General features: G+C 34.8%; 2 protein-coding genes across 6 annotated transcripts; one reads left to right on the forward strand and one right to left on the reverse strand.

Moving 5' to 3' along the window:
• The first annotated feature begins 1,802 nt into the window (after window positions 1-1,802).
• LOC117922994 (homeobox-DDT domain protein RLT1-like) lies at window positions 1,803-16,636 on the forward strand. Of its 5 annotated transcripts, none has more exons than XM_034841246.1 (19): window positions 1,803-1,858; window positions 2,083-2,238; window positions 2,417-2,857; window positions 3,252-3,331; window positions 4,152-4,556; window positions 4,662-4,751; window positions 4,878-5,042; window positions 5,165-5,387; window positions 7,634-7,734; window positions 8,353-8,439; window positions 8,548-8,700; window positions 8,808-8,963; window positions 9,718-9,927; window positions 10,002-10,658; window positions 10,821-11,372; window positions 12,272-12,904; window positions 13,058-13,165; window positions 14,734-15,000; window positions 15,438-16,636. In XM_034841246.1, the coding sequence occupies exons 2-19, from the start codon at window positions 2,100-2,102 to the stop codon at window positions 16,032-16,034; spliced, it is 5,064 nt and encodes a 1,687-aa protein (XP_034697137.1). In that variant the 5' UTR covers window positions 1,803-1,858; window positions 2,083-2,099; the 3' UTR covers window positions 16,035-16,636. The 5 variants fall into 5 exon arrangements, with proteins under 5 accessions (XP_034697137.1, XP_034697138.1, XP_034697135.1 ...); XM_034841247.1 differs by lacking the exon at window positions 1,803-1,858 and having other exon boundaries at window positions 1,935-2,238; window positions 4,152-4,420; window positions 4,508-4,556; XM_034841244.1 differs by lacking the exon at window positions 1,803-1,858 and having other exon boundaries at window positions 1,935-2,238.
• A 173-nt stretch (window positions 16,637-16,809) lies between these two features.
• On the reverse strand, window positions 16,810-18,900 carry LOC117922995 (dnaJ homolog subfamily B member 13-like). The gene is made up of 3 exons (XM_034841250.1): window positions 18,589-18,900; window positions 17,626-18,050; window positions 16,810-17,480 (listed from the first exon to the last, which is right to left on the reverse strand). The coding sequence occupies exons 1-3, from the start codon at window positions 18,751-18,753 to the stop codon at window positions 17,042-17,044; spliced, it is 1,029 nt and encodes a 342-aa protein (XP_034697141.1). The 5' UTR covers window positions 18,754-18,900; the 3' UTR covers window positions 16,810-17,041.
• Between the last annotated feature and the right edge of the window lie 2,297 nt (window positions 18,901-21,197).

Below are 21,197 nucleotides of genomic sequence, written 5' to 3' on the forward strand. Positions count from 1 at the left end.
TTTATGAATGGATCTACCTTCGTACAAAAATTTCTTAAATACAAAACAAAATACAGTACTAAAATAATTATAAATAATTATTTTCATAAGTCAACTCATAGATATTAATTATTTTTAATAATATCACGTGTATAATAAATGTTAAGGTTACTCTCTCTCTCCCTCAAGTATGGTAATAAAATAATAATTATAAATTACTTTCACAAATATAAATTTTTATTGTGAACTAAAAATACGAGATTAAAAAATGTAAAAGACAATCAACATTAATTAATTTTATATTGTTTCAGTAAATGATATTAATTGCTTGAGAGATCTTTAATTGTATTATATTTTTTTTTTTAAAAAACATATAAACAACTTAGGTAATGTTTTTTTTGACTGAATATAAAAAGTTACAATTTTGATATTTTTTATTCAGTTAAAAGTAACTTGTTGATATAAATCAACCTAACTAAAATGAATTTGTTATTAATATGTTTAATTTAATTATGTTGATTGATATTAATATGTTATTTTTAACTAAACAAAAATGTCAAATATTTTAGTTTTTTTTTTATTCAGTAAAAAAACAAACGCCACATATAAGAAATTACTTAAAATATAAGAAGAAATCCGAGAATTATAATTTTAAAAAAATATGCAAAAACTTAATAATATATGAAACTACTTAAAATATGGTAATAATTACTATTGGCAGATCAGAGGGTTAACCACGTTTATCAACTTCCCTTCTATTCGAATGTTGTGGGCGCTTGAGTGAATGCATTATAAGGTTATGGTATGTGCTTTTCCTAATAATAATTGCTTTTCACATATTTAAATTTTGATTATGAGTTCATATGTATTAATGTGAATCTTAAATTGGCATGCAACCGTTCTTTTTAAATATGAAAGCCATTATATATACAAGATTACCCCATATGATAAATTTACTAGCAAATCCATTTGCATATAGAAACTACTTAAAATAAAAAACCAAATACAGTAACAAATTAATTTATGGTAATTTCCTTCATTTAACTTTGTTCCTTTCAATTCTTCTTTTGGATTAATTTCATCCCCTCTACTCGGGTTTTGACTAAATACATTTAATTTATATAAGTTTGAAATTTTATTAAATATCTCTTTTATTATTTTTATTTTTTATTTTCACTCACCTTCTCTCTTACTCAACATAAATGAGGTGTATGATGAAATTTTGAAATTTTAAACCTATGGGGACCGGATCTATTTACCCCAACCTTAGGAGATGTTTTTTTTTTTTTTTTTTTTTTTTTTATCCGAATTCTTAAGCCATAACTTTTAATTTTTTTTTTATGCCGATCATAAAATCATATAAACTTTTTTCCTAAAATATAAAAAAACCTTTTTAAAAAAATTATAACTTTATAATTCTTTTGAAGCGCGGCCGCACGAGCCATGACCGTGGGCTGAAGTCCAGGTCCACAAAGAAAAAGGCAAGTCAGGGTCCAATCCGTATAAAGTGGGAGAAACGTGGGGCCCACCACAAACACAAACCGGAAACTTCAAGTCGACTGCGGTACCCAAAGATCCCAAAGGACCCAGTAAGTCAGAAACCCAAACGCACACAAACACGAATCCTTAAAGAAAAAAACCATGAGAAAAAATATATTCCAAGAACAGACCCAAAAAATATTTAAAAAAGAAAAAAACACGTTTGTTCTCGAAATCAATGGTCGGATGGGTGTCAAGCATTGTTGCACACAAACACGAAATTAAGTAACGTTTTTCTAAAACTAAAACGAAAAAAAAAGAAAAAAAGAGAGAAAAACAAGAAAAAACAAAAGGGAAAAAATATGGAAGGTGGAGGCATAGTCAGGGGAGTCTACTGTTGGTTTGTTTTCTTCTTTAATCACGATCCTTTTTTACTTTTATTATCGCTTGCATTTATGTATTTCTTTTATTTTATTTTTATTATTTGCAAAATCTCTCGGGCTTTTTTATTTCTTTGATCTCACGGAATTTAGAGATAGGAATAGAGAGGTAAGAGAGAGAATCTTGTTTCTGGGTTCCCATTCCAAGCCCTAGTTTTCGAGACTTGATTTCTAGGGTTTGCAGCTTCTCTTTGATCTTCAATGGAGGCTACCTCCGATGAAGAAAATCAGAACCGGAATAATACGGCTAATAATATGAATTCCAATGAGGCACAGAGCAAGCCCAAGCGCCAGATGAAGACGCCGTTTCAATTGCAGACCCTGGAAAGGGCGTATGCTTGTATGTATTCTGGTTTTCCTTTTCTGTTATTATTATTATTTTATTTTATGTTTTTTGGTTTTTTTTTTTTATGTGATCAGCTTTGATTTTGGTTTGGGTTTGATGTGGTGAAGTTTGGTTTTGGTTTGATGTGATGAAAATTTGGTTTTGGCTTTGGTTTGATGTGATTTTTGATCAGTGGAACCGTATCCGACGGAGGCGTCGCGAGCAGAGCTGTCGGAGAAATTAGGGTTGTCAGACAGGCAATTACAGATGTGGTTTTGTCACCGGAGGTTGAAGGATAAGAAAGAGGGACAGGCAAAGGATGCGGCGTCAAAGAAGCCAAGGAATGCCGTGGCTGAGGAGTTTGAGGATGAGGCACGAAGCGAGCACGGGTCGCATTCTGGGTCTGGGTCCCGGTCGGGGTCCAGCCCGTTGGGTTATGGGCAGTTACCACAGGTGCTCTCTGGAAATATGGGGCCAATGGGGCGAAGGTCTTATGAGTCACCCCAATCGATATTTGAGCTGAGAGTGATTGCTTCTGTGGAGGCCCAGTTGGGCGAGCCGTTGAGGGATGATGGTCCAATTCTCGGCATGGAGTTTGATCCATTACCCCCTGATGCGTTTGGGGCTCCTATTGGTATTACTAATAAGTATTGTCATTGATTTTGCTGTATATTGTTGATCATTTGTTTAGGTTTTACTAAATTGGTGAACAAGGAAATGCATTTGTTGTACATGAGATTTGGCTGTATATTTGTTACTTATCAAAAAGGTTTTACTAAATTGGTGAACAAGGAAATGCATTTGTTGTACATGAGATTTGGCTTTGCAGTAGTTCAAGAGCTAGTTTTTGCTAGATATTATATCTATTTCTATTTTCTTATCCCTAATTATCAGTATTTTTTTTATCCATGTGTTTGAAACAGCTTCTTGTTGCTGATAAATTAATTGTTTTTCTATGTTTCAATTATATATTTCTTGTATTTGAAATGTTTCATCTTCTTATTGTTTTGGCATTGCATGTGGAGCAGCAATTGTGGAGCACCAAAAGCAATCAGCATACTCTTACGAGGAGAAAGTATACGAGCATCGTGATGCCAAATCAAAAAAAGTTGGTTCTCTATTTTCTTTAGTTTATGAATTTGCATACTATGCAGTGTTTGATGAATTTGGTGATGAATGAGATGGTCAATGTTTTGTTGGTTATAAATCTACAATAAGGTGAAGATGTTAAAAAATTCACTGGGCATTCTGTATGTTTTTATCTTTTTCAATGGTGACCTTGTGTTTCGATCATATTTGCATGGCATTCTTGCATTGTACAGTTTTCTTTTGCAAGCTTATTTTTCTCAGACATTGAAGAAGTGATGAATCTCAAAAATTTGTAGCAGTCCAAGTCTACAGCTGGACTTGTTAATATGCTTGTTTACACTGTTTATTTGCTAGTATGATTGTTCTTCTAGGTATCTTTCTTCAATGTACTAGCATTGGTTTATGTCACATAGGCGAATTACAAAGAAAAATCATTAAGCTGACTAATAGGCTGTCAGGTTCAGTCTTCAGTTTTCGATTGTTATATATTCTAAGCCCCCCACCTCATTTTCAACACAACACAGACACACTGAATTAAAAGGTCATGATGAAAAATCATTAAGTCAACTAATAGACTATCTGGTTCAGTCCTCACCATCCGATTCCTATTTAGAATATGATTCCAAGCACCACTGTGCCCCTCCTCTTCCAAGAACAAAAAGGCTTTCTATCTTCATGAACACATGGTTATTTAAATTGCCTATAAAACATTGGAATGAACAATTTGGTAACTTCTGTCTTGTCCTGGTGTACATATTTTTGAAACTTAATTTACTCACCAAATCAATACCTAGTTCACTTGGGTTAAAATCTTGACATCTTATGTATTTCATCCCCAGGCTGCTGCAAGAGCTTTTCATGATCATCCATTTCATCAAGAGAAGTCCAGTACTAGACCTGATGCATATGGGCGTGTTGGTCCATCTCACTTCTATGATCGGCCTATTGATGGTCCAAGTTCTGAAACTTCGGCTTTTCTTCATAGAACTGAACCATCTTCTAGAGAATATGGTGAGCAGGGTTATGTATCTCATGCTCGTGTTCTGTCTCAACAAGACAAACAAGAACGCATTCTTTCATCTCCTGGGGATTATGACTCTGTGCCACGGTCTGATTCCTTCATGAATAGTGGAAAAGATGCTCAGTTTAGTGGTCATTCTATAGGACCCGAAAATTCATATGTATTATCTGACAGGCAAATAACGCATAACGGTGATGTTTTGAGGATGGATAGGAAACGAAAGGTATGCTAGTGTAGTTAAAATTAGTTTATGTACAGTGTGCCTCTTTACCATGGATTAGTTATTTTATTTGTAATAAAAGAACTTATGAATAGCTGCTTCTTGTAGGGTGAAGAAGCTAGAATCACAACTGATGCTGAAGCCCATGAGAAAAGGATCCGGAAAGAGCTTGAGAAACAAGATATTTTGAGGCGAAAGGTTTAATCTTATCTAGAATAATATTATAAATTGGTGTTGAGGGTGGGGGGGAAGGGGGGGAGGGGGGGGGGGTTGGTCTTGGTGAAGTTCTTTGTAAACTAATAGTTATCAATCTTATGTGTTTAGAGAGAAGAGCAAATAAGGAAAGAAATGGAAAGGCATGACCGTGAAAGACGGAAGGAAGAAGAGAGGTTGATGCGTGAAAGGCAGCGGGAGGTTGAGAGGTTGCAGCGCGAACAGAGACGTGAAATTGAACGAAGGGAAAAATTTTTGCAAAAAGAATCTCTTAGAGTGAGACTAGTGGCTTATAATGTACCTTTTTCTCCCTAATATTGCAATTTTACAGGATAAATGATCATAACACACTCTCTTTACCTTGTTCCCGCTCTTTCTTCTCTTCCTTTTTCCTAAAGGCTGAGAAAAGGAGGCAAAAGGAGGAGCTTCGCAGGGAAAGGGAGGCAGTGAGACTCAAAGCTTCAATTGAAAAGGCAACTGCACGTAGAATTGCTAGAGAATCCATGGAACTTATTGAAGATGACCGTTTGGAACTGATGGAATTGGCTGCCGCAAGCAAAGGGCTGCCCTCAATTGTTTCTCTTGACCATGACACTTTGCAAAACCTCGAGTCATTCAGAGGTAACTGTTGCTTCTCGAATTCCAAAGTAAATTACCATTTTGAGTTACCCATTATGCATTCACATATTTGCTTTTCACTACCACTTAATGCATTTATGTAATAATTTCTCGATGACCCTACATTTGGTTCTAAAAAACTGAAGAAGTTGAAAGAAAACAGAATTCTGAATCTTGTGTTTAATGTTGATTTGGTTTTTCTTGTGGCTCAGCTGAGCAGTCATTTTCCTTTTACTTAGGCCCCAGATGATGAAAATGTAACATTAAAAACTTTATTTATTTTTTTTCTTTTCTACACTTCCTTAGCAACCAAACAGAGCTTGAGATTATGTATACAGTGGAAAAAGTTTATGATATTCTGGTGGTAGTTCTTTCCTATACGAGTTTGGAAGCAGTGAAGAATCCCTAAATGCTTTAAGAACAGAGCCTGACATAAGCTGGCTTAAGCTTGTGGGTTTTTTGCGTTTTTATTTTTATCATTGTCAATCTTTGGGTTATTTCTTTTTCATCACTTTTAATTTTTTCTTCTTTCTCATCCATGGCTGACAAATCATCTTGTACATCGTCATGTCAATATGATCTTCTTTTTTAACCTGAGACGTGGATAAGCTGTGTTAGCTTTTGAATTCTATAAAAGATCACATAATGGGTTCAAAAATTTTTATCTTCAGTTTCGATCTGTATCATATGGTAGGTTTAAATGAGCAGACTAGTTCTTTTGTGCTGTTCTCTTAAGCGCATGGAGAAACCTATGATACCTAATGTTCTGTCTTGCAAATTCTTGAAATCTCAGTTTTACAAGAGGAAAGAGGCCAACATCAGCTGGTAACCAAATAGAAAAACCAGCAAGCTAGATACATTTTAATCCCCTTCCAGTCATTTTATATAGCATTCTTTAGGCATACCCCCTCACAGTATTCACAAGAGACCTCTTCCAATGAGGAAAGCTCCATTTGTCTACCACATTAATAGGTATCTAGAGTAGCTCTCTTTTCAAATCCCTTAACAAGTTTGAGGGGAGGTAGGTTTAAGTGCACCTTTTTCATAGCTGCTAAAACTTCTGATGTGCCAGCTCAAACTGGGAAGACCTGAACAATCATACCACTAACAAACAGTAAGCACACAAAAAGGTGCCCACCTGACTATGGATGAATTTGTTGGTACAGTATGCTTTCTGTAAATTTATATGACACTCATTGATAAGCACCATATCTCTCTGGTAAAGTTGTGTGGCATACCCTCTGGCTAGTGTGCACTGTCTCTGGCATAAAAGTCATGATCCATGTCAGTAGGATGCTCCATGTGCCTAAAAGGAAAGTATAGAAGAGCCATATGATTTTCCTTTTGAATCATATGGAATTTCTAAACTTTTCCACTAAATAGAGCTCTCTTTTCAAATATGGCATAAATTTTGTTTTCTTTCCATGTAGCTGTAAAATTTTTTGAGATTCAGTCCAAATTTATCTGAACATCATGCTGCTTCTTGGCATCCCTTGGGTCATATGATTGCTTTGTTTGGACCATAAATCCCCTTGGTTGATTTCCATGTTCTGTTTGGGCCTTAAATTCCATAGCGGTGTTTTTGTATGAGAGAAGATTCAGATGGACAGGGGATTTGAGCAGAAATTTGAATACCATGGATTATATCAGTTCTGAATTAGTGTAGTTGCTTATCATGATTGCCATGCCGGAAGGATAGTAGTAGTGCTGCAATTGGTGTTGGGTGGTTGTCGTCAGTCTTGACATTGGCATTGATGGCCTTGGCTATGTGATGGAAGTGAACAGATAGGTGGTTGTAATGGGGCTGGAGGCATCTAGGTGGAGGTGACAATAGAGTTGGTATTGGTGGTGGCAAGCGGTGTGGTGGAAGTGATAGCAGCAGAGAAGGGGTGTGTTTCTGAGCATGGAGATGATTGTAGTTATGATAGCAATAATGATTGTGGTGGTGGAGTTTATTTCATATTCCTTTACTCATATTCTCAAGAAACTTTTTCGAACTTATTTCCAGTTTAATGTATAAAAATTCCTGGAAGCTAAATTTATTTCACATATCAAAAAATTGGAGCTTAAATGTTTTTCAAAGGGTGAAATCTCACATTCTAAGACAATCTGAATCTTTGACAATGTTCTACATTATGTTATGAGTTAAGTATTATTTTTTGTTTTGTTTGGTTTGTCTTGCTTTGTTGTCTGCCATAGTTACTCATTAAAATCATCTGAGCTGCTGTAACACAGTTTTTGTGCTTCAGATCTTTTGAGTGTGTTCCCACCCACGTCAGTGCAATTAAGAAGGCCATTTGCAGTTCAACCTTGGGTTGATTCAGAGGAGAATATTGGGAACCTTCTCATGGTACGTCCAAAGGGAAGTTCTATTTCCCTTCTGCTTTGGCAGGGGAAACCGTGTACTGGAAAATGAACTAAGCATGTAACTTAATATTGCATTCCTAATGTATTTTCTGTATTTCTTTTCAAAAATCCATGGTAGTTTGTCCTTTTTATAAAAAAACTGGGACACTATATAGTTTTTTATACTTTTCTGTAAATTTTTCTGTGTCTTGCAGGTAATCTAGGAAAAAACCCTTCAACCTTGATGTTGCATTATTTTTTATCTCATTTAGCCTTCCAAATATGCCTATTTCTGTGAAACTACACATGCACTTTCCTGCTTACACCATCCTAGTATAACTATAATTTCTACAAACACATTAATGGTGCGGTCCCTTTCACTGTTGATGCTATCATGTATCACGCATTTATCTGTCTTGTTAGAAATTAAATTCCAGAATTATTTCATTGGCTTATTGACATGTAATTATGTCTTAAAACTTTAGTTGGAACTATAAATATAATGCTCTCTCTGCTATATATTCGTTGTCTCACTGTTATTTAGGTAAAAGTGTAATTTTGTCTAAAATCATGTATATAGCATGTCTGATCTTGAGGTTTAAGGACACTGTTTTTTCCCCAGGTCTGGAGATTTTTAATCACTTTTGCTGATGTGCTTCAGTTATGGCCTTTTACTCTTGATGAGTTTGTCCAAGCTTTTCATGACTATGTGAGTTCTCCATGAGGTTTTTGTTTTCAATTTTATGCATATTAATTTAATTTCTGCTTTTGCCTTCTCTTTGCCTTTTCACATATTTCTATACCATATTAATCTCAGGATTCAAGATTGATGGGTGAGATACATATTGCTCTTGTAAAGTTGATAATAAAAGATATTGAAGATGTTGCTAGGACACCATCTCTTGGATTAGGAACAAATCAAAATACTGCTGCTGGTCCAGAAGGTGGCCATCCACACATTGTTGAAGGGGTAATACCAGCTCCATATATGAATACCATGGTTTTATTAGTAATTTTTTGGTGCGCTAGTTTCTCTGTATTGTGGAATCATCTATTGACATTTACTTTTCATATCAGGCATATGCATGGGGTTTTGATATCCGGAACTGGCAAAGACACTTGAATCCCTTGACATGGCCTGAAATATTGCGGCAATTTGCGCTCTCTGCAGGATTTGGGCCACAGTTGAAGAAGAGGAGTAGCGAATGGTCATATTCACGTGAGAACAATGAGGTTCAATTCTATATTTTCTTTTTCTTTTTTGTGACTTTGCAATGAATTTTATTAGTGAATAATTGTATCTATCAATAATGAGAATGAACTAGATTATTATTCATCATGCACCAGTGTTGATACACACAGGAAAAGGCACAATTAAATGCAACATGCTAAATGTGCCATGTCAGTGCTCTAGTGGATGATGGAAAGTCATGATCTATGTTGGATATTGATAATACTTGGCAAGATGAAAGATGAAATAAAATTAACTAGTGTCTCACCAAAAGAGAGGTTTGTTAAAATAATCTGCAAGGTATTGTTAGTCATCTAACCTCTTGTGTTGGTAATTTGATGAGGATGCTGGTTTTGCCTCCATTATACAGTGTTCAATTGGAGCATGTACCACAAGTTATTTTACTTCTTGTATAGGCTGGACAACATTGGTTCCCTTGTGAAGCATTATGATAAGCAATTACAGAAATTGAGTTGATTTCTAGGTGGATTTGTTTACCGATTTCCCTCTTCTCCAACAGCCTCCAATGTTGTATTAATTATGATTTGGGTGGAAGCATGTTGTATAACGTAGGTGCTCAAATATCTCTGATAATGAATAATGGCAAGGACAACTTAGCCATAATAAATTTTTTATTAGATGTTCCACCATCACTTATTGTTTGCCTAGGCAATGAGAATAATTAGATGTTAATGTTTGGGAATTGCCTTTTTATCTTTTTGATTTAATTATGGATGAGTTTATTTCTTTCTGCAGATTAAAGGTTGTGAAGATATAGTTTCTACCTTACGCAATGGTTCGGCAGCTGTCAATGCAGTTGCAATCATGAAAGGAAAAGGTTTTTCCCTCTCACGCCGATCCAGGCATCGGTTGACACCTGGAACAGTCAAATTTGCTGTTTTTCATGTTCTTTCACTTGAGGGTAGCAAGGGGCTAACAATATTAGAACTTGCAGACAAGATTCAGGTAGTAATTATTTGTAATTTTGAATAAGATCTTGTCCTTTATTCTTCTCTGATTTAAATTTGTTTGCTTGCAAGAAATCTGGACTTCGAGACTTGACAAGAAGCAAGGCGCCTGAGGCATCCATATCTGCTGCTCTATCACGGGATGCAGCCCTATTTGAAAGAACAGCTCCATGTACATATTGTGTGCGACCAACTTTTAGAAAGGATCCCGCTGATGCTGAGAAAGTACTTTCAGCTGCTAGGGAGAAAGTTCATGTATTTGAAAATGGGTTTTTAGCTGGAGAAGATGTTGATGATGTTGAAAGAGATGATGATTCTGAATGTGATGTTGCAGAGGGTCCTGAAGTTGATGATTTAGGCACTCCATCAAATGCAAACAAAAACACCATCCATCTTAATAATGATGGAAGCACTTGTTCAGGAAATGGCAAAGAGAATGCTTGTAATGATGTAATAAATCCACAAAATGAAGTTGTCAAGGATTTTTCTTCACCCCTTTCAAGTGGCACGAAGGTTACAACCACTGCAAGTATTACACTTAATCAATATGGTGCAGGCAATCCTGATCAAGAAAATGTAGAGATTGATGAAAGCAACTCAGGTGAACCATGGGTTCAAGGACTTGCAGAAGGGGAATACTCTGATCTCAGTGTTGAGGAGCGTCTTAATGCCCTGGTTGCCTTAATTGGTGTTGCAAATGAGGGAAACACTATTCGTGCTGTTCTTGAGGTTATCTTCCCTTTTCAATTCTCTGATCTGTTAAATTGCTTTATCATCTAGTTTTATTTATTTACATGTTTAGGTTTTTGTTTTGTTTTGACTTGTCCTTTTTTTTTTTTTTTTGTTGTCATTTTCCAATTATCATTGTGTCTGATATCAAGAGTTTTGCAGGACCGCTTGGAAGCTGCAATAGCCCTTAAAAAGCAAATGTGGGCGGAGGCACAACTGGATAAAAAACGATTGAAAGAAGAGAATATAACTAAAGTACAGTACACATCTTGTATAGCGAGCAAGGCTGATATGAAACCTACTAGTGCTGCAGCAGAGGGCAGCCAAAGCCCATTGCCTGTTGATAATAAAAATAATGAGGCATCTCTTAACACTGCAGTAGGCCAAAAACCTTCTGTCAGTTCACACAATGTTCAGAATCACCTTAGTACATTGCCTACTGAAGGAACCTCAATAGTTCAAGAGTCGACAGTTCCGAATAACTTCATATCTCAACATGGATATGATGCAGAAAGATCACGCTTGCAATTAAAATCTTATATTGCCCACAGAGCAGAAGATGTTTATGTCTACAGGTCATTGCCTCTTGGTCAAGATCGTAGACGTAACAGATACTGGCAGTTTGTTGCATCTGCTTCCAGAAATGACCCTGGTTCCGGCAGGATTTTTGTTGAATTACATGATGGCTATTGGAGGCTTATTAATTCTGAAGAGGTAAATAAACTTGTAGTCATGCACTAACTTGCTTATGTGGCCAATTCTGGAGTGACCTGGCCTACTATTTTTGCAAATTGGCCTTCATCTTAGTATATGTATTAGAAATTTTCTTGAACTGGACATCACTTCCAGTCTCATTAATCTGAGCATTGCTTGACCTGGATCATTATAGTACTGTTTATGATAGACATTGGCTGCAATAATGCAGATACAAAATGCCTGGCCACATGCTTTTTAGTCACGTTTCTAGCTGTCTTGAGAGGCCAATGATAAAAGGGCAAGCCTCCAGGACCTAAATGTGGAACCCTAAATATGCAAGCTGCTCCTTTTCTTATAATAAAAAACTTTTTTATTGTTATGCCTCAGATTGGCTTTCTTTTTTCCTTTTTCCTTGAAGGCACACCTTTTCTCCTTATGTGGGATAACATGTCTCTTTTGATGGGGGTAGGAAAATTTTACTGTCTCCCAACTAAGAATGGGAAAAAGAGCTTATGGTGATCAGGGAGAAGAATCTTTTCCCATCAAGAAATAAAGGACAATTCCTTGAGCCATAGGTGTGGCATTATTTTTTGCGTTTTTCTTTTTCCTTTAGCCTTGGGATAAGTCATGCATCATGTCCTTTATAAGTATAAATTGATCCTTGCCAGTGTTAGGGGACATTTTCATATTGAATTTTCTTAAATCTCTAAGTTCTATGTTGTTGAATTATTTAAATCTCATTATTTGAACTTTTTTGGATCAATTGCTTTATCATTATATGAGCTAAACAATTCTCTGTTGTTGAAATTAAATTCTCATCATTTGAACTTATTTAGATCAATTGCTTTATCATTATATAAGCTAAATACTATGCATCTGGTCTCTATTATTATTTATTGAGTTTGATCTGCATGTAGGCCTTCGATGCTCTTATCACATCTTTGGATACACGAGGGATTAGGGAATCTCACTTACACGCAATGCTGCAAAAAATTGAGATGGCTTTCAAGGAAAATGTTAGAAGAAATTCTGAGTGTGTTGACAATGTGGGCCAAACTAGAACTACTGTAAAGAATGAAAATACTGAAACGGATTCCAATCCTGATTGCATTGCTGGCTTTGACAGTCCTAACAGTACAGTTTGTGGTTTAGTATCTGATGCATTGGAGCCTTTATCATCTTTTGGGATTGAACTCGGGAGAAATGAGATGGAGAAAAGGGCTACATTGAAGAGATATCAAGATTTTCAAAAGTGGATGTGGAAAGAATGCTTTAATTCAGAAGCATTATGCTCTATGAAATATGGGAAGAAAAGATGCGCCCAGTTGTTGAGCATTTGTGATTTCTGTTTTGAGTGTTATTTTAATGAAGACAATCACTGCCCTTCTTGTCATAGGACATTTGGATCCTTTGATAATAATGTACATTTTTTAGAACATGTTATCCATTGTGAAAACAAAAAGAAAACAAACCCTGAGGACTTGCATATTTCAGATTCTTCTCTTCCCCTGGGAATCAGATTGCTAAAGGCTCTACTAGCTTTTATTGAGGTAAATAAAATTAACTCAGAATAACAATTGTGTTAGGATTAGGAACCTTATATATATATATATATATATAATGCAAACAGTCAAGACTTCATTCTATCATGGCATCTTGTTGTTCAATTTGGACTTAAACCATTTATATTTCTTAATTCTCAGGTTTCTATTCCACTGGACGCTCTGGAGTCTTTTTGGATGGAAGGATATCAAAGAGAGACTTGGGGTATGAAGATACAGACCTCATCATCTATTGAGGATCTTCTACAGGTTTTAAATATTTTTCTTGCTTAATCCTTTGTGCTTTTGATGGCATTCTCATATGCCATAGCCTGTGTGTTATGCTTAATTTTCTGAGTTTTTGCTGTTGCTTGTCTACTTTGAACTCGTATTCAAAGTCAAACCAGTTATTATATTGTTAGATGCCTTCTAATATTATCTTCACCATCTATTTGCCTATCCCAGAGAAAGAGAGAGAGAGAGAGAGAATGTGACCTAGGGTTCTTTCGAGAAATATTGGTCAATGCACAATCTAATTAGCGTGAAGGGATTTAGATTTTTATTTCGTATTCAATTTGTATTTCGAAGCTTTCAAGAGCTTTCTTATTTGGATTTGGGTTTTCCTAAAAGTTTGGCTTCTTTGCTTGGGCATGGATTAGGAAAGCAACCAATTTTTATCTAGTTTCTATTCATGTTTGGTATAGTACATTGGAGATCATCAACTTCGTTAGTGGAAAGCGGAAGTGTGGGCTTCCGAAGAGGACAACTGAGGAAAGAGGGGTGAAAATAGTTAATTGTTGCAAGGAACCTTTAGTTTCAAATATGGCCTGTGGACTGAGTCCAGGTACTGGAAGAGGAATCGTGTTGCTTAACTATAGTCACTGGGAATAGGCAAAATCCATTATTGATGGCAGTTGATTTGGTATGTTGGAAATAGTCTAGTATGATTTGTAAGTGTTTGAGAGTTAACATTGTTTGGCAAATAAATGTTAATTTCAATTAGGTGGTTAATAGGGTGCAATTTTGCAGTAAACTTGAAATACTGTCTTGCATTACTCTGTAGTTGCACTTCTCTTATTTGATGTTGGTGTTTCAGAATCATGATCCCATGCCTCCTATTTGGCAGCTGTTTAGAGGTGTGGTTTTCTGATTTTGGAATCTTGTGTCTGTTGTGATAACTATAGAACCTTTACATAAGCTTAACAAGTATGCATCATCAACAAACTTAAATATTTTCATTTATGCAACAGTTTATAACCCTTACCAAAAAAAGATGTATGCAATAGTTTCTAATACATAGCAGATGAAACCAAGCATTCTAATTCTTGAATTTGGCATAAGAGAGTTTCTTTGGGAAAATAACATAATAGCAATATTCTTGCTGAATTTCTCAATTAACCATTGTAGAATTATTTTTCATAAATACCTAATTATTCCTCTCCATCAGTAATTCAAATTCTGTCTTAAAAAACTTCCACCAGAATGTTGGTTATACATGGAATATTTTCTCTCCTAGTTGTGATTTATATTATACATTTTTGGTGGCAATGAATTACATTTACATACCATGTATACAAATTCAAATTACTTATGCAGTGGTTGAATGCCTTCATCAATCTACAAAATTTTTAACCTCCTAAAGGCAAATACTTTCCCTCTCCCAACATCAAATCTGTTTCCTCTCACACCTGCTTTCTGTCATTTCACTTTCTAATTTTACACCAATTTCTTTACTTCAGTTTCAATATATACAAATATATTAGATAAGGCTGTGGTTCCATGATGCTATTGTATTAGGCGATATGTCTGATGCTTGTTTAATTCAATCTTTTTTGCAGATTGTCACTTTGTTAGAGGGTGTCATAAAACAGGACCGTTTATCAACAGAGTTCAGGACAACAAAGGAATTGTTGGGCTCCTGTACTTCATCAGGGAATGCTGTATATGATTCTGCTTACACTGGATCAGTTCCTGTACTTGCATGGATACCACAAACCACGGCAGCTGTGGCTGTCAGACTTTTGGAGCTTGATGCATCTATATCCTACATACATCATGATAAATCCGAATGTCATGATGATAAGAAGGAACTGGGAGAATTCAGAGTGAGTCCACCTCCACCTCCAACCTTCTCCTTTCTTCCGTTGTTTTTTCCTGGTTGCATAGGTGAAAGGGGAAAATTGATTTTCCTTTTCAGTGTCAATTCAGATATGCTAAACAATTATATGGATGTGTTCTAGTATCCCATATACATTCTTACAGGGAAAACAGGTAGGTATGGTTAGAAACATCCATATAATTGATCCTTGGCCTGTTTGGTATTATGATAAATATTTGAATGTTCTAATATCCCATATGCTTTTTTATAAAGACGTATAGATTATAAGTTGCTCTTTAGAAACATCAACAATTGATACTTGGGCTGTTGACCATGTTTTGTTAAATGTGCATTATAGATTTATGTTGAGCTGATGACATAGGCATCCCTAATCTCTTGCATGTCCTAAAAACAAATGATCATCTCAGTTCTCCATTGCTGCAGAAGTTTCCATCAAGGTATGCTCCAGTCAAGAATGCTCAAGAGGTTGAAATAAGTGGATTCCCCCAAGATATCCATAAGAAAGAAGAGAACTGGACTGACCTGGGTAATGGACGTGATAGCTCTAGGCATGGGCAAAGGGGTCGTGGGCGAGGGCGTGGTCGCTTACATGGTGAAAAATGGCAGAGAAGAGTTTCTAGTTCCAGACCGCACACTGGAAAGCATAATGCCAGGGACAATCCAAATTTAAATCAAAGACGAGGACTGCAGGACCGAAGAACTCGCGAACAGGAATCGCAAGGACAGGGTTGTAGGCGAGGGCCCCGAACAGTTAGGAGAAGAGCAGATAAAAGGGCTGTCAAGGGGACTCCGCTTGGTCATTTGGGTGACATGGTTAGGCCTAAAGGCAAGGGTGAATCACATAGAAACTTGATCGGGGAGGGATGGGGCAAATTCACAATGATGCAAATGGATAATGCTGATAATCATAGCAGTGGGGATACTGTGGAATCTGATGATAATGCTCCAGAGATGGAACATGAGCATGGGAGCTGGGGCTGGGTTTTGATGGTGTTTCAGGTGGTCAGACTGGGGATCTAATGGAAGTAAGTGATGAGGATGCAGAGGGTTCTGAAGATGATAATGGGAGTGAAGAGGAAGGTGACGATGACAATTCAGAAGATGCAAATATGAATGAGTGCTCAGATGGACTAGTAAATGGGGTTGGAAATGAAGATCTAGGCACAGAATATGCTACTTCAGAAGATTATAGTGATTGAAATACGAACATTAGTAAGTGGGTTATTGGGTTATTCACTGAAGCATTGGCGGCGGCTCTAATTTGTCATATACATTTTTTAGACGATGCAAACTTCACCAGTAATTTGCCTTGTACATATTTAGAGGGACATGGTATATCTATTTCCCCTTTGCTTTTTCCAATCGGCAGGGGGAGAAAGCACCAGAAAGCCGTGAAGAAGAAACTTTTAGATAAATAGATGATTTGCTTTGTAATTCTTTACTTGGAATGAGGGTTGAATTGTAGTATCCCATCCTTCTCATGATTGTACCAAGGGGGGTAAAAAAGAAAAAAGAAAGAATAGAGGAGCCCTATAGAGACCCCACCTTTTCTTTTTAAACTACATTCTCGATTGTATTACTATAAAGTGAAAGATGAAATTTTCATGAAGTTATGGTGCAAATAATATGATTATCTCAGCTGTCACATTAGGCACTCTGTTGAGGAACACATGAAATGGTTTCCAGTCCCAGGAACACTGATTTGCAAGAGACTTTTCCTGGTGCCTTAACACTTCCTGATGAACATCAAACCTAAATTGTTTATAGAGCAAAAACCTATTCAGAGACTGGATTATACGAAAATCTTCTGATCTTCCATTCAACTATAACGCTACAATCACTATTCTAGCAATTCAAAACTGAAATTTTACTCACTATTGTCTTTTACTCCAAATTTTATTCATTTGAGTTACAAATGCATTGGGTACGTCTGGCCATGCACACTATTTCAAAAAAAAAAAAAAAAAGACAAATATCCAGTAGCTCTTTTAAATCATACAGTCGCACATCATTAGCCATAATCCGATTTAAGAACCCAATAGTTTCTTGATTCCGGACTTCTGCTCTGCAGTTAACCTTGTTGGAAACTTGATGTTGAACTTGATTCTTAGGTTGCCCCTCTTTGAGGGTTCTTTTGGTATGGGCATGCCTTCCTTTGGAACAACTTCCTCATAATTGGGGTGAATGGGATTGTTGATGGGAATGCTGAGGCTCCTCCCGTCTAGTGTAGTGAGATGGACGGTATAGCCTGTCAGTGCTTCCGCTAGCGTTATCTTCTGTGTCACAACCAGGTCATTACCCTCCCTTGTGAATTTGCTGTGCGGTTTTTCATCGATTATGAAAACCAGATCCGCTGGAATGACATTGGGTTGCTCATTTCCTTTCTCCGGGAAGGTGATTTTTGTTCCCTTTTTCCACCCTGGCTTGATTTCTATGGTCAGAATTTCCTCCACTGGTATAGTTTTCCTGTTAAAGGACCCCACATAAGACAAAAAAAGGACAGATCTCAGGAAATCGAACAATGCCCATCTAATAAAATACAACGATCAAGACCACTTTTTACCTAGAGAAATGTAGCCAATATATATGAATTGAAGAAAAATTTACTTACCCACTTGCATCCATTATTTCCCTTGAAATCTTCATCTTTTTGGTAGTTCCCTTGTAAAGATCTTCGAGGCTACAAGGTAGTGTATTTTCAATAGGAGGCGCCTTGCGAGGACCTTGACTCATTGGCCTGCTATCCCCAAATGAACTGAAGATATCATCCCCAAACATTCCACTGGAAAACCTGGAACCCCTCATGCCACCGCCTCCAGTCCCACCCATTCCTCCAAATGGGCTTGAATACCCAAAGAACTCCGCGAATATGTCGTTGGCATTTCTCGGGTTGAATCTGAACATTGTTGGCCCATCTCCCGTTTGGAAGTAGGTGGCTCCACCAGGAACCCCAGCATCTGGAGGTGGCACTTGGCCTTTGAGGCCTTCTTCACCATACTGATCATACACTGCTCTCTTCTGGGGATCACTTAAAACCTAAACCAAATCAACAAACAAGATCAGATCATATTTTAGCATATGTAGTCTTTGAATTGAAGGAAGAGAGGATATTGATAAGGTTTTGCCAAAATCTGTGATATGTAAACCTGGGGTTCTGTTAGCATTCCATTTGGTAGCTGAGAATTGAAGGAGAGGAAGGAGAGTCAATTTTTAATCTCAAAAGTTTTAAGTATTTATGAACCGAGATACAAATCACTAGATCCAGTCCAATCGAATCCTTTCTCATTTCATTACTACTGGGTATTAAAGCAACATGAGACACAAAAATTCAAAAAATTTCATTTCCTTTTCCTCCAATCTCCCAGCAACCAAACACCAGCACCATCAGCTAATCCCCGCTTGATCCAATACAGGATTTTGTTCATAATAGCGTAATCCCAGAAAGACCAAACAACGAGAAATCTAGACAACCCAGATCATATGAAATTCCACAAAGAGAGAAAGAAAAAAATGGAAAGAAATGAAGAATTGAGAACGAAAACAAAGGAATAGATGCAAAAACAAAGAGAGATACCTCGTAAGCTTCAGAGATCTGCTTGAACTTGGCTTCAGCCTCTTTCTTGTTGTTGGGGTTCTTATCAGGATGCCACTTCATAGCAAGCTTTCTATAAGCCTTCTTCAAATCTTCATCTTTAGAGCTCTTGTCCACCTGCAAAATCTTGTAGTAATCCACACCCATCTGCTTTGCTCTTCTGATTCTTCTTCTTCTTCTCCCTCTTCTTGCGGGGTGTTATTGAATGGAGAGTTGTTAATGCGAGAATGGATCTGTAGAAGTTGGTATTGTAGGCTGTGGTTGTGTGAGGTTTTGAATGATGAGCCATGATTTTTAGAACAAAAGGGTAGAAGGGTCTGAGACGTCTCTGGAAGCCCCCGAAGCTTGTCGAACTTTCCAGACGTAGCTTGATAGTTTCTACAGTCACCGCGATTTCTCAAAAGCCTAAAAACACATCTTCCGAGTTTTAACGCCTCGTTTCTTATTTCTCACTCTCTTACCGTCTTACGTAAGAAAGAAAAAAGTGATAAAAAACAAGTCTTTTTTTTTTTTGTGTACGATAAATTAAAAAATAAAATTTCCAAAATTTTAAACACCATTTATTTTACGATAGTTTTATTTTTTGGAACACTAAATACCAAAAATGAAAATTCCAATTTAATTTTTTAAAATTTTATTTAAAAACCTCAAAAAATTAAATAATAAAAGATATTATAACATGATACGAGAAATATGAATATTATAAATATTTTTTATATACATTTGAAATCAAATATTATTTTTTAATATTTTATTTATTTATAAAATAATAGATTATTATATGTACATATTTTTATAATATAATATAATTTATTAATTATTAATATAAAAGAAGGTTATAATAAAATAAAATAATAAATAAATATAATATCATAATCCTTTATAATAATAATAGCCTTGGTCTATGTACAAGGCACGTGAACTATTTAGGTAATAACGTATTTTTTATAAGAAAAAAAGAAATTAATGCCCATTTATTTTATAGTTATGTTTGAGTATATTTTCATTGTAAAATATTTATATTTATTACATGATTATATTAAAATTTTATATATCTATATATATATATATTAAAAGAAAGATAATATTAAATTTTATTTATTGTTTTAAAAAATAATATTTTAAATTGTAATTTGATGTATTATGAGAAATAAGTTTTATAATAAATTAAGAAACTCTTTATTTATTTTTTATGCTTTTTTATTATTTTTGAATAGAAAATTTGAATATTAAATAAAAAGTAATTAATTATATTTTCATTAAATTAATTAATTATAATGAACATAATTATAGTTAATTTAATTTAATTTTTTACTATTTAATAAGCACGCATATTATATTATTTATTGAATTTTAAAAACTAAAATAATAATCTTATTCAAATAAGATTTCTAACTCTTAAAAAATTCAACCAAATATGCTTTTTTTTCGTGCTTTTGTTTATGGTATAAAATTGCAGACATTTATACATATTGAGAAAAAAAAGTCTTAATGTCGTTATTATAATTAGAAAATAAGTATGTTTTAAGTAAAAAAAAATTAAATTTTAAATTTGATAAGTTTAATTTTGTCATCATTATTATTTGTTTATAATGAATTTTTTTATAACTAAAAATAAAATGAAAAAAAGGATGTGATTGAGACTTTTATTTTTTTTAAATATATTATTTTTATTCAAATAAGTGTAATTATTTTATATTACTTAATTTCTTTATTTTCTAAATTTCCAACCTATTATGAGAAAAATTCTAATTTAGAGAAAAAATTGAATTTTTGATATGAATTTTATGGTTAAAAATTAATTAAAAAATCGTTAGTTTGGAATGTTTTTTATTTTATATAAATAAAAAATTATTTATAGAAAAACAAAAGGAGGAAATGGATATAAATAAAGGAATTATTGTCCTGCCCCAGGCCCCCAGCTCAGACTCTCACACCTCCTCCCTCGATTTTACCGTTCTTTAAATGAATTAATTTAAACGCAACGTTAACATGGACGGAATTCGATTTTACTTTTCATATGAAAGAGGCTTGGAGTTGGGTGAAATTACAGGATTCTCTATAATACTTTATGCTTGACTTTCCTTTAAAAGAAAAGAGGGCAGTTTAGTAAATATATGTAAAAAAAAATACTTTTTTTTATAAATTATTAATGAAATTTAGTAAATACACTTGAGGAGAAAATAGGGAAAATAAATAAGTAGGAATCATCAAATTTAAAGATCATTTTTTAACAGGTTATCTACTTTCATTTTAAAAATTACAAATTTTTTTTGGGAGAATTATCTTTTGGGGGTAGATGGGCCCCCAAATTAACAAAAGGTCCATATAACTCTTCAAATTGAGTTGAAGGATATGAAATAGTAACGGACAAATATACCCTTTAAGAACACATAAAATATTTTATAAAATTAAGTTAAATAATTTTTTTCAATAATTTTTTTTCAAAAATACTAAATTAAATAAAAGTAGTTTTCAAAAATATTAAATTAAATTAAAGTATTTAAAAAAATATTAAATTAAATTAAAGTATTTAAAAAAATATTAAATTAATTTTTTTAAATATTAAATTAAATAAATTTATTTTTAAA

Source organism: Vitis riparia, chromosome 10 (assembly GCF_004353265.1).
Source record: "Vitis riparia cultivar Riparia Gloire de Montpellier isolate 1030 chromosome 10, EGFV_Vit.rip_1.0, whole genome shotgun sequence".
Classification (NCBI taxonomy): Eukaryota; Viridiplantae; Streptophyta; class Magnoliopsida; order Vitales; family Vitaceae; genus Vitis; species Vitis riparia.

What these genes read in the sequence shown, in the direction of transcription:
- LOC117922994 (XM_034841246.1), top strand. Translation starts at nt 2,100, where the DNA reads ATGGAGGCTACCTCCGATGAAGAAAATCAGAACCGGAATAATACGGCT. An exon ending in AAGATATTTTGAGGCGAAAG is followed by an intron (nt 4,752 to 4,877) that starts GTTTAATCTTAT and finishes TTATGTGTTTAG; the next exon opens with AGAGAAGAGCAAATAAGGAA. An exon ending in ATTCACGTGAGAACAATGAG is followed by an intron (nt 8,964 to 9,717) that starts GTTCAATTCTAT and finishes TTCTTTCTGCAG; the next exon opens with ATTAAAGGTTGTGAAGATAT.
- LOC117922995 (XM_034841250.1), bottom strand. Translation starts at nt 18,753, where the DNA reads ATGGGTGTGGATTACTACAAGATTTTGCAGGTGGACAAGAGCTCTAAA. An exon ending in AGATCTCTGAAGCTTACGAG is followed by an intron (nt 18,051 to 18,588) that starts GTATCTCTCTTT and finishes GATTTGGTTTAG; the next exon opens with GTTTTAAGTGATCCCCAGAA. An exon ending in GAAATAATGGATGCAAGTGG is followed by an intron (nt 17,481 to 17,625) that starts GTAAGTAAATTT and finishes GTCCTTTAACAG; the next exon opens with GAAAACTATACCAGTGGAGG.